Here is a 13,364-nt window from a genome sequence, read left to right as displayed (position 1 = left end):
TCAACAACAAAAAAGCCAGTGGAAAAATGGGCAAAAGACCTGAATAGACATTTCTCCAAGGAAGATATACAGATGGCCAACAAACACATGAAAAAATGCTCAACATCCCTGATTATTAGAGAAATGCAAATCAAAACTACCATGAGATACCACCTCACACCAGTCAGAATGGCCATCATTAATAAGTCCACAGATAACAAGTGCTGGAGGGGTTGTGGAGAAAAGGGAAACTTCCTGCACTGTAGGTGGGAATGTAAGCTGGCACAGCCACTATGGAGAACAATATGGAGGTACCTTAGAAATCTATACATAGAACTACCATATGACCTAGCAATCCCACTCTTGGGCATATATCTGGACAAAACTTTCCTTAAAAAAGACACATGCACGTGCATGCTCATTGCAGCTCTATTCACAATAGCCAAGACATGGAAACAATCCAAATGTCCATCACAGACAATTGGATTAGGAAGATGTGGTATATATACACAATGGAATACTACTTAGCCATAAAAAAGAATGACATAATGCCATTTGCAACAACATGGATGGAACTAGAGACTCTCACACTGAGTGAAATCAGTCAGAAAGAGAAAGACAAATACCATATGATATCACTTATAACTGGAATCTAATATCCAGCACAAATGAACATTCCACAGAAAAGAAAATCATGGACTTGGAGAATAGACTTGTGGATGCCTGGGGGAGAGGGAGGGAGTGGGGTGGATCAGGAGCTTGGGGTTAACAGATGCAAAGTATTGCTCTTGGAATGGATTTACAATGAGATCCTGCTGTGTAGCTTTGAGACCTATGTCTAGATACGTCCATTGCAACACAATAATGGGAGGAAAAAATATGTATACATGTATGTGTGACTTGGTTCCAATGCTGTATAGCAGAAAAAAAAAAACAACAGACTACCATCTTGGGGATGGAAATGCTATAAAACTGGGTTGTGATGATCGATGTACAACTCTAAATGTAATAAAATTCACCTAGTAATAAAAAAATTAAAAATTAAAAAACAAATTAAAAAAATAGACTATCATATAATCCAGTAATCCCACTTCTAGGTACAGAAAACAAAAGCAGAATGTTGAGATATCTGCACTCCCATGTTCACTGCAGCATTATTCACAATAGCCAAGATATGGAAACGACCTATGTGTCGCTGATAAATGAATGTATAAAGAAATTGTGACTGATGCACAGAGAAAGAGAGAGAGAATATTATTCAGCCATGAAAAGGAAGGAAGTCTTGCCAATTGTGACAACATGGATGGATCTTGAGAAAATTTTTTTTTTTTCTGTCTTTTTAGGGCTGCACCCGCACAGCATATGGAGGTTCCCGCGCAGCATATGGAGGTTCCCACGCTAGGGGTCAAATCAGAGCTGTCGCTGCTGGGTTCTGAGCCGCGTCTGCAACCTACGCCACAGCTCATGGCAACGCCAGATCTTTAACCCACTGAGCGAGGCCAGGGATCAAACCCGTGTCCTCATGGATCCTAGGTGGGTTGGTTAACTGTTCAGCCACGATGGGAACTCCCAATCTTGAGAACATTATGCTAAGTGAAATAAGCCAGACAGACAAAGCCAAATATGGCATGGTATCACTTGTAAGTGAAATCCAAAACTAAAAAGTCAAACTCTTAGAGAGCAGAAATGTGGTTGTCGGAGACTGGTGGGTGGGGAAAGTATGAAAAGGTTGGTAAAAGAGTACAAACTTTGAGGTATAAGATGAATTAAGATCTGAAGATATAAAAACATGAACTATAGTTGATAACTCTGTATTGTATAATTGAAATTTCCTGAAAGAGTAGAACTTCGATATTATCCCCAGAGACAGTGAGCTCTTACATGTAAGAAAGACGAGTCTATTAATGTTCAACTGACATTACTGATGTGTTCTCAAAACCGCTATAAAGTAAAATTTCATATGCCAAATGCATTTTCCACCAAATCCTTCACAGTAGGTGCAAGGATGATAGGTTACTGCTTCTGGAGATGTCCACAGCCATAGTAGATATTGCAAAAAGCAAATGATGAGGGACTGATAATTGGTTGTGGGCGGGAGGGTGGATGGTGAGACAACTAAGAAGTGTGCCATGAGTGCAATACTGGAGGACTTTTTTTTTTTTTTTTTTTTTTTTGTCTTTTTGCCTTTTCTAGGCCACTTCCCACGGCATATGGAGGTTCCCAGGCTAGGGGTCTAATTGGAGCCCTAACCACCAGCCTGCGCCACAGCCACAGCCACAGCCACAAGGAATGTGAGCCGTGTCTGCGACCTACACCACAGGTCATGGCAACGCCAGCTCCTTAACCCACTGAGCAAGGCCAGGGATCGAACCCACAACCTCATGGTTCCTAGTCAGATGCGTTAACCACTGCGCCATGACAGGAACTCAATGGACGACTCTTTTGATTGGCTTAATGTGTCCTTTTTGGAGCCTTCCTCACAAAACTAAAGCTGCTGTCTCTGAATTACTCCCCCATGTGGGATGCTGTGCAGCAAACACCTTTCACTAGGTGGAAGGTAGGGAGGAGCTGATAGACTCGGAAGCATCACTAAGGATAAATGCTGAGTCTCCTGCCTGAAGCGGCATGGAAAAAGGTTTGCAAAGATTAAAGAAACAGGCTGCTGGAGGTAGCAGGACAGCCGTCTCACCCTGCCCACTTTCCTGCCTATGTGAGGGCTAATGGGCATCACTGCTCACCTGCAGGAAAGCTGGGGGCCAGCAACTCCCTGAATCTGGGAGAGCTTAAGGGAACCATAGGGAGTGAGAAGGGAGCATCCGAGGGGCTGGTCAGGCAAGGTTGTTAATCTCTTAACAGTTGTCAATAGAGTGTAAAATCGGGATTTTCGAAGCTTTTACCAGCTGAAGTCCCAAGCTACTTCACCTCAGTTCCCAGAGGCACTAGTTGAGCTCTGTCAAAAAATCTTTCTTGGAGTTCCTGTCGTAGCACAGCGGAAATGTATCTGACTAGGAACCATGAGGTTGCGGGTTTGATCCCTGGCCTCGCTCCGTGGGTTAAGGATCCAGCATTGTCCTGAGCTGTGGGGTAGGTTGCAGATTCGGCTTGGATCTGGCATGTCTATGGCTCTGGTGTAGGCCGGCGGCTACAGCTCCGATTCGACCTCTAGCTTGGGAACCTCCATGTGCCGCGGGAAGCAGCCCTAGAAAAGGCAAAAAGACAAAAAAATTTAAAAAATTAAAAAAAAAAAAATCCTGAGGACCCTTAATTGATTGTCTTAGGACCTTTAATCAAAATTACTGTAAAGTACATCCAAACCAAAAGCCCTAACTAATGGAGATGGTCACGCATAACAGCGTGTTCTTACCAACAGATCTGAGACTTCATCACACGGTGTCCTTAAGTGTGGACCTATTCCACAGAGAATCCTCAAATTTGCGAGGCTTTCCCTCTTCAAGTTTATATGGATCCTATGTTTCTGGATCACCAAGGATGGTAAATGAAATACCTTTCAGGCTAGAATTCCTTATTTGGTAGGATTCCTTGGTTACTTTTGTTTTCTTCCTGGGGCTAGTGGATTTGGTTTTACTGTAATGTTTATTTTTATACACATGCCCAAAGGCCTCCTGGTGCGTTTTTATAAATCTAATAAATACCTCATGATAACTAAATTTGTTAAGATAACACAAACGATGTTGTCTATTGCTTAAAATGTACACTCTTTCTATTAAATAAGGAGTTCAGTACATACTTTCAAAGTTATGAAAGACTTGAATGTCATATTCAGACACTTTTATTTCAAAAAGCCAATGTAAGACTTATTTCTTTTTAAACAGCAAATTTATGCAACTGCAACAAGAAGAACCTTTATAACAAACTGCACAGTTAAGCTTTAAGATACTCTTTGCATTTTTAGACTATAGAAGTTTAAAAGGTTATCAAGTAAACCAGCAAATAGCCTGCCTTTTCAATACTTTGTCCTATGTCTTATCATATAAACACTCCAAGTAGTTGTAGTTGCCAGCTTAACATAACATACTACAAGTGGCATTACACTCGGCTTTTGAGATGACGTCTCTGTCAAAGTGAGAACCTGAGATATGTTGCCTAAAGTTTCAATGGTAACAATAATCGACAGTTGAGATGGACATCTAGCAGCGGAAAATAACCACTGATTTTTGGAAACTCCTCCATTCCTCCGTTCTATTACGTTGGTTCAAAAAGCTAGCAAGTAGAAAAACAGACCAATATGGAAAAACAAACTGTGATATGACAAAACACTAGCGTTCTAAAGCAAAGCAAGCCAGTGCTGAAGGAGAGGCTTCCAAATAAAAACAGATGGTACTTTTACAGCCTCAATGCACGTCCCTCTTATCTCAGAGTGAGCCTCATCATGTGTCACTTTTTTTTTTTTTTTGTCTTTTTGCCATTTCTTGGGCCACTCCCATGGCATATGGAGGTTCCCAGGCTAGGGGTCCAATTGGAGGTTGTAGCCACCAGCCTACACCAGAGCCACAGCAACGCAGGATCCGAGCCGCGTCTGCCACCTACACCACAGCTCACGGCAACACCGGATCCTTAACCCACTGAGCAAGGGCAGGGACCGAACCCGCAACCTCATGGTTCCTAGTCGGATTCGTTAACCACTGCGCCACGACGGGAACTCCTTTTTTTTTTATTTGCAAGGCTAAAACTAACTTACCCATAACTAAAATCAAAGCACAACTGGAGTTCCCTTTGTGGCACAGCAGAAACGAATCTGACTAGGAACCATGAGGTTGTGGGTTCGATTCTTGGCCTCGCTCAGTGGGTTAAGGATCCAGTGTTGCCGTGAGCTGTGGTGTAGGTTGCAGACCTGGCTCAGATCCCGTGTTGCTGTGGCTCTGGTGTAGGCCGGTGGTTACAGCTCCGATTGGACCCCTAGCCTGGGAACCTCCATATGCCGCAGGAGCGGCCCAAGAAATAGCAAAAAATATATATATATATATGAAAATACATAAGCACATTATTCATTGCAACTTGTTTGTAATTACAAAATATTGGAAACAACCCAATTGTCCATATATAAAAGACTGGTTGAATAAACTCTGGTGTATCCATATAATGGAATAATATGCAACTATTAAAAAAAGAATAAGAAAGAGCTCTATGAAAAGACAACTGCCCTTAGTTTAATAATTTCCATTTCAAAATTCATAGAATATGGAATTGCATGATGACATCCCTTGTTTTTTGAAAATAAATATCATAATAAACGAAATTTGAAGGAATTGAGGTAAGCAAATTCTTAGATAGCCTTAGGGAGGTTATTCTTTGTAGGACAAGAAAAAATACCAAAAAGACAGAAAAAATACAGATTGTAGGAAAACATCAAGAACACAAAATGATTTAGAGAATCATGTAGAAAGTCACCCTCCAAGGTTGACTATAAACCACTTAATAGAATACAAATTCTTAAAACCTTCATGAAAAATGTGCAAACTCAAGGCAATGACAAGAAGCCAGTAAATAAATCCAAAACCTCGGATAGAGAAAATAAATGAAAATAAAAGAAGTAAAACTATTTTCACTGTGTCTGAATACAGAGGAAGGAGGGATTGTAGATTAGATGGAAAATGAAGGAAAGGATTTGGTATGAATTTAGCTATAGGAAGAAAAACTTAGCTTAAGGGGTCAAAAATGATCCTAGGACTTCCCCATGTTTTAAAAGGCGATTATGTTTATTTCTAAGTCTCTGGCGTTCCCGCTGTGGCTGAGTGGGTTAAGAACCCGACAGGATGTCCATGAGGATGCAGGTTCAGTCCCTGGCCTCGCTCAGTGGGTTAAGGAGCTGGCATTGCCACAAGCTATAGTGTAAGCTGAAGATGTAGCTCAGGACAGGTGTTGACATGGCTACAGCATGGGTCGGCAGATGCAGCTCCAACTTGACCCCTAGCCTGGGAACTTCCATATGCCACAGGTGTGGCCATAGAAATTAAAAACAAAAACAAAAACAAACCAAAAAAACTGTAAGTCTCTTAAACTTATTTGACCTTAAATTTTGATAGGAATTGACTTGGTTTTGAATCCAACTAGTACTTAAACAGAAGAAAGAGATCTCGGATCTGGTGTTGTTTAAGATGGCATGAAAAGAAATCTGGAAATATGCCCTTATCTGGTTGTGAAGGAAAAGAATAATAACTTGTATTTCTTCAATACCATGAAATCACCGGCTTCAACACTAAAAAAAGAATAACCAGTTGAAAGAATCTGACCTAACACTTGAGCCAAATGATTTAAGATTTTTATAACCTATTATAAAACTTATTTTATGTACTGCCACAAATCTGGGCTAAGGCTCTGTTTTTCCTTTTCTGCATTATGAAATCCAGTTCTAAAAATAGTCAAGTCCAAAAATAAGGCAAAACCCACAAATTAAGTGTAGCTTTATACATGTACAAGAACCAGGGAAATCTCCACATCTTCGAGGAAAACAGATGTTGGGTTACTTATTCCCACTAAATTCGCTATGTGGGGTCAAACCTCCTTAAATTTTTCATTAATATGGACTATATTATTGTAAGCCTGAATCCATTCTTTAATTCTGGTAATTTTTCTCTATCCCAAAGAAATTAATGAGCTCTTCTAATAAATATAAGATTGTAAGCAAAAAGTGTCCGATATTTAAACTCAAGAGCTTGGTATCTATCATGAAAACTAACCGATTAACCGTTTAGAAATGATGGAAATCCTGTGAAATTGGATTGTGATGATCATTATACAACTACAGATGTGATAAATTCATTGAGTAATTTTAAAAAATCAAAAAAAAAAAAAAAGAAATGGATGTGTGTACATGTAGAATCACTTTGTTGTACAGCAGAAAGTAGCACGACCTTGTAAATCCACTATTTCGCAATAAAACTTTAAAGGGTCTCACTCCCCAAAAAATCAATTAATGAAAAAAAAGCAGTTCACAAAATCTGCAGAAGCCACTACAGTGCCTCATATTTTCCATAATCCAGTTCATAGAAAGAAGCCATATGGAGAGAGAGAGAAACAAACTAACCTACAAAACATGTTACCACTATATTCCTCTAATAGCCCTTTCTGAAGTCTACCCTTCCATTTTTTCTCCCAGACATTTCTCTAAAGATTAATGAGAAGAAAAGCAAAACTGGAAAAGGGGCTTTCAAAATGTGTGATTAGTTTATCTCTAAACCAGCGTTCCAGTCCTTGCGGGGTATCTATAAGGTAGACAGTGAACATGCTGAGGATGGGCAAAATATTCTTATTGGGGATTTAAGTGCCTTTTGATCATCATCACTCATCTTTTTCAGATAGAAGATTTTTTTTTTTTTTTTTTTTGTCTTTTTGCCTTTTCTAGGGCTGCTCCCACGGCATATGGAGGTTCCCAGGCTAGGGGTCCAATCGGAGCTGTAGCTGCCGGCCTACACCACAGCCACAGCAACACCAGATCCGAGCCACATCTGCGACATACACCACAGCTCACAGCAATGCCAGCTCCTTAACCCACTGAGCAAGGCCAGAGATCTAACCCGCAACCTCATGGTTCCTAGTCGGATTCGTTAACCACTGAGCCACGACAGGAACTCCAGACAGAAGATTAATAAAATATGTCTAAATGAGCTTATCCTGTGGCAGAAACTTGAAGAGACTATCTCAGAAGAGTAACAGGTAATAAAATGGTCTGCCATCAATTTAATGATATAATTTTCCTACACTTATTTATCAATCACAAACTGAACGGGAAAGTAAAAATTAAAAAAAAAAATTGAGGAGTTCCCGTCGTGGCACAGTGGTTAACGAATCCGACTAGGAACCATGAGGTTGCGGGTTCGGTCCCTGCCCTTGCTCAGTGGGTTAACGATCCGGCGTTGCCATGAGCTGTGGTGTAGGTCACAGACATGGCTCAGATCCCATAGTGTAGGCCGGCAGCTGTAGCTCTGATTCAACCCCTAGCCCGGGAACCTCCATATCCCAAGAGTGTGGCCCCAAAAAGGAAAAAAAAAAAAAAAAAAAGGAAACAAAAATCCACTTCAAAATACATCTTCAGTGGGTTCCAAGACTTGCCATTGTATAATGTAGAAATTTATTTTCTTTCCCCTACATGTTTATTGCTCAAGACTCAGGGTATAGATACTGGTTTAAGTCTCTTCATCTTAATTCATATTCTTCATGATTTCATAAACCTGGATCATATGCTTCAACATTAATTTATGTTTTAAAATCATAGAGTAGGAGTTCCTACTGTGGCACAGTGGAAACGAATCCAACTAGGAACCATGAGGCTGCAGGTTCAATCCCTGGTTCCCCTCAGTGGGTTAAGGATCTGGCATTGCCATGAGCTGTGGTGTAGGTTGCACACATGGCTCGGATCCTGCGTTGCTGTGGCTGTGGCACAAGCCGGCAGCTGTAGCTCCGACTGGACCCCTAGCCTGGGACCTACTATATGCAGTGGGTGTGGCTCTAAAAAGAAAAAAAATAAATACATAAATAAATAAATGGAAATAAATAAAAAGTAAAAGAAAGTTTCAATAAAAAAAATCAAAGTTGCTGTACAGTGGGAAAAAAAAAAAATCAAAGATCATTTCTTAGTAAATATTTAAGTCCTTAAACAGTTAATTATCTTAACTCCTTTTTTACCTGTATTTCTAGAATTAGGATAATGAAAAAACTGTACAAAATAATAGGAGATACAGCTCTACCAGAGTTTTGTACCAAGTCAGGTTGCTTTCTCTTTTGTTTCCCAAATTCTTTTTAATGTAACTCAAGGTTCTAAAAGATACCTTGGTACTCTGAATGAGTTAAGCTACTCAGAAGAAAGAAAAAAACTAATTTTGGGGAATTCTCAAATATCTTTTACAATAGATTCTTCTGCTTATAGCCCAAAAGTAACAACTACCATGTGATTATAATTCCTTCTAACTCTGGTCAGTTCAACCAAGAGGCACAAAGTACTTCAAAGCAGCATGAAAAAAAAAAGTTTTTTGGTTTTTTTTTTTTTTTTGTCTTTTTGTCCTTTTAAGGCCACACCCACAGCACATGGAAGTTCCCCGGCTAGGAGTCCAATTGGAGCTGTAGCTGCCAGCCCACACCACAGCCACAGTAATGCCAGATCTGAGCCGCGTCTACGACCTACACCACAGCTCATGGTAATGCTGGATCCTTAACCCACTGAGCGAGGCCAGGGATTGAACCCACAACCTCATGGTTCCTAGTCATATTCGTTTCTGCTGCACCACAAAGGGAGCTCCCAAAAGAAATCTTCTCAACAGAATCACTTGAAATATAATGTGTTAGCAAAATCTTCTGTGATAAAATCACAAGAAGAAACTGGTTTAAAGGTCATTTTTCAAAAGTAAGAACTTTGTCTTTTTTTTTAGGGCCACACCCATGGCATATGAAGGTTCCCAGTCTAGGAGTCAAATTAGAGCTGCAGCTGCCAGCCTGCACCATAGCCACAGCAACACAGGATTCGAGTCATGTCTATGACCTGCACCATAGCTCACGCAGCTCCGGATCCTTAACCCACTGAGCGAGGCCAGGGATCAAACCTGCATCCTCATGGACACAAGTCAGGAACTCCCCCAGAATAAGAACATTTTTAATACAAATACATTTAGTGTCAGTAATAATAAAAAGCTCAACAAAAAATAAACTAAAAAATGTAAAATGCTTCCTAAAATGTAAGAATATCACATCCATGTCGAAAATTGTTCCAAAAATAAAAAACAGACTGTAAAAAAATACCAAAGACTAACATAAAGAAATCAATAAAAGAGCAGGATAAAAATGTCTCGGGAGATATCATTACCAAAAAAATACATGATCTAAAATTTCATGCTGTAGGAAAACCAGCTGTAAGTTTGCTTTTTTATCAAACTATACTCAGCATGTACATCCACCAAAATAATCCATTCAAAAATACATAAGAATAAATTTCACCAAGCAGATAGAAAATTTGTATGTTGAAAACTATAAAACATTGCTGAAAAAAAATCAAGGACATAAATAGAAAGACATCTATGTTTACAGAAGGGATCACTTAATAGTACGACGACGATACCACCCAAAATGATCTATAGATTCATTGCAATTTCTATCAAAGGACAATACAGTTAAAACATAGGCAAGGAACCTGAAAAGGCATTTCTCCAACTAAGATATAGAAATGGCCGAAAAGCAGATGAAAAGATGATCAATATCATCGGCCATTTGGGAAATGCAAATCGAAGCCACAACGGGGACTTCCCGTCGTGGCTCAGTGGTTGACGAATCTGACTAGGAACCATGAGGTTGCCGGTTCGATCCCTGCCCTTGCTCAGTGGGTTAAGGATCTGGCGTTGCCATGAGCTGTGGTGTAGGTCACAGATGCGGCTCAGATCCCGTGTTGCTGTGGCTGTGGTGTAGGCCTGGCGGCTACAGCTCCAATTAGACCCCTAGCCTGAGAACCTCCATATGCTACAGGAGTGGCCCTAGAAAAAAACGAAAAAAGACCAAAAAAAAAAAAAAAAGCCACAGTGGATTACTACTTCGGAGCCATTAGGATGGCTATTATTTTAAAAAAAGGTAAGAAAGCAAAATAAAAAAACAAAAACAAACCAAAAAAGAGACAATAGCAAGTGCTGACAGTGATGTAGAGGAAATGGAACCCTCATGTACGGCCAGTGGAAACGGAAAACAGTGTAGCTGCTGTGAAAAATAGTTTAGTAGCTCCTCAGAAAGTTAAAGATAGAACTGAAATATGATTCAGCAATCCCACTCCTTCATACATACCTAAAACAACTGAAAGCAGGGACTCAAACAGACCCTTACATACCCATATTCACAGCAGCATAATTTACAATAGCCAAAAGGTCGAAACAACCCATGTGCATCAACATATGAATAGATAAGCAAAAATACTTTGAGTCATGAAAAGGAATGAGGAAGCTCCCTTCCTGGCTCAACAGTGAACAAAACCAACTAGTATCCATGAGGATGCAGGTTCGATCCCAGGCCTCACTCACTGGGTTAAGGATCTGGCGTTGCCTTGAGCTGTGGTGTGGGTCCCAGATGCGGCTCGGATCTGGCATTGCTGTGGCTGTGGTGGAGGCTGGCAGCTGTAGCTTCAATTCAACCCCTAGCCTGGGAAACTCTATATGCCATGAGTGCAGCCCTAAAAAGAAAAGGCAAAATAAATAAATAAATGAAAAGGAATGAAGTTCTGATATATGCTATAACATGGATGACTCCTGAAAATACAATGCTAAGTAAAATAAGTTAGAGACAAAAGGACAAAAAGTGTGTGATTCTAATCACCTGAAGTACCCAGAACAGACAAGTTCATAGGGACAGAAGGTCGTATAGAGGTTACCAGCGTCTATAGGTAGGGAGCGATGGGAAGTTATTATTTAAGGGGTGTAGAGGTTCTACTGGGGATGGCAAAAGAGTTCTAGAAATAGACAGTGGTGGTGGTTACCCAACATTGTGACTCTACTTCATGCCAGTGAACTGTACACTTAAAAATGGTTAAAATGGAGTTCCCATCGTGACACAGCAGAAAGGAATCCGACTAGTATCCATGAGGGCGCAGGGTGGATCCCTGGCCTCGCTCAGTGGGTTAGGGATTCAGTGTGGCCGTGAGCTGTGGTGTAGGTCGCAGATGCGGCCTGGATCCTGCGTTGCTGTGGCTGTGGTGGAAGCCGGCAGCTACAGCTCCGACTGGACCCCTAGCCTGGGAACCTCCACATGCCTCAGATGCTGCCCTAAAAAGACAAAAAAAAAAAAAAAAAAAAAAAAGGAAACTGTTGCAATGGTAAATTTCATGTTATGTATATTTTACCATAATAAAAAAATAATAATATACTTGGTGAATATGTAATGATCTCCTACTGCTGCTGAAACCCATGTAGTTTAGATTTTCACACTATTAATAAATGTACCGTGTGCGTGTGTACACATGCATGTAAAATGGATCTCTCTTGAAAAATAGCCCCTGGAATGTTAAGCACAGCAGATATCCTAGAACATGCTTTCAAAAACTCCAAATAATTATAATTGCGCTCCAATTTGATAGCTGTTTCAGTTATTTATTTATCTACATTGAAATTAACAGGTATCACTTAAGGAAGAAAGTGACAAATTCTACTGATGGTCCAAAATTATATGTTTATAACCCAAGTGCTAAAAATGAGTATCTGGAGTTCCCTGGTGGCCTAGTGGTTAAGGATCTGGCATTGTCACTGCTGTAGGTCAGGTGGATTCCTGGCCTGGGAACTTCTGCATACCATGCGCACAGCCAAAAAAAATTTTTTTTAATTTAAAATATAAAAATGAAGAGTTCCTATTGTGCTGCAGAGGAAATAAATCCGACTAGTATCCATGCGGGTTTGATCTCTGGCCTCACTCAGTGGGTCAGGGATCCAGCATTGCCGTGCACTGTGGTGTAGGTTGCAGATGCGGCTCGGATCCCAAGTTGCTATGGCTCTGGTGTAAGCCAGCAGCTGTAGCTCTGATTTGACCCCTAGCCTGGGAACTTCCATATACCACAGGTGTGGCTCTAAAAAAGCAATAAATAAATAAATACATACATAAGTAAATATGAATACCTTACCTGATAGAGCATGATAGGCTCTATATTATATCCTAAGGTATCTGCAAAGTTCTTAGCGACGACAGTTTTTCCACAACCCTGCAATTACAAATGGAAACACAATCATTTAAGGACTAAGTCAAAACAACCCAAAGTCAGGAAACAACTTTTCAGCGAGGCCGCCATTCTTACTTTTCCTCCAATTAAACACATGTCCTTAACCATATGCGACTGCATCATTTCAGCCAGTAGTTGTTTATGGCTCAAAGTCTGTATAAAATGGTCTGATGCACAAGGTTGACTGAATGGCCTGGTCCCAGCCGGTACCTGTAATTAAAGAGAGGTAAATACAATATGCATGTGTTTTTCTCCAAATATTAGCAAATCAAAGCATATAATTGCCATCTAAAAGCTCCTACTGGAGTTCGCACTGCGGATCAGCGGAAACAAAGCTGACTAGTATCCATGAGGACACCGATTTGATCCCTGGCCCTAAGGATCCGGTGTTGGGTGTGCTGTGGTTTAGGTCACAGAGGCAGCTCAGATCTGGGGTTGCTGTGGCTGTGGTGTAGGCCGGCTGCTGTAGCTCTGATTCGACACCTAAGCCTGGAAACCCCCATGTGCCATGAGTGCAACCCTAAAAAAAGACAAAAAACCAACAAACAAAAAAAAGTAAAAGACCGTACTAATTTCCTAACTCAGTTCTACACTGTTTTTGATTTTTCAATGGAGCTGCAATTACTGTTTCATTCACAGATCTGATGGTCCATTATTTTTTTTTTTTTTTTTTTTTTTTTTTTTTTGTCTTTTG

The 13,364-nt window shown here is 40.4% G+C and overlaps 1 protein-coding gene across 1 annotated transcript in view; it reads right to left on the bottom strand.

Annotated features, from left to right (window-relative positions):
- VWA8 (von Willebrand factor A domain containing 8) overlaps positions 1 to 13,364 on the bottom strand; it is a 390,508-nt gene that overhangs the window by 290,580 nt on the left and 86,564 nt on the right. The window contains 2 exon segments of the mRNA XM_021065625.1: positions 12,575 to 12,652; positions 12,746 to 12,880. Of these exon segments, the coding sequence (XP_020921284.1) occupies positions 12,575 to 12,652; positions 12,746 to 12,880 (213 nt within the window).

Source organism: Sus scrofa, chromosome 11, assembly GCF_000003025.6.
Source record: "Sus scrofa isolate TJ Tabasco breed Duroc chromosome 11, Sscrofa11.1, whole genome shotgun sequence".
Taxonomy (NCBI): domain Eukaryota; kingdom Metazoa; phylum Chordata; class Mammalia; order Artiodactyla; family Suidae; genus Sus; species Sus scrofa.
Note: the sequence above shows the minus strand (reverse complement) of the source record. Positions and strands in the feature narration are given on the sequence as shown.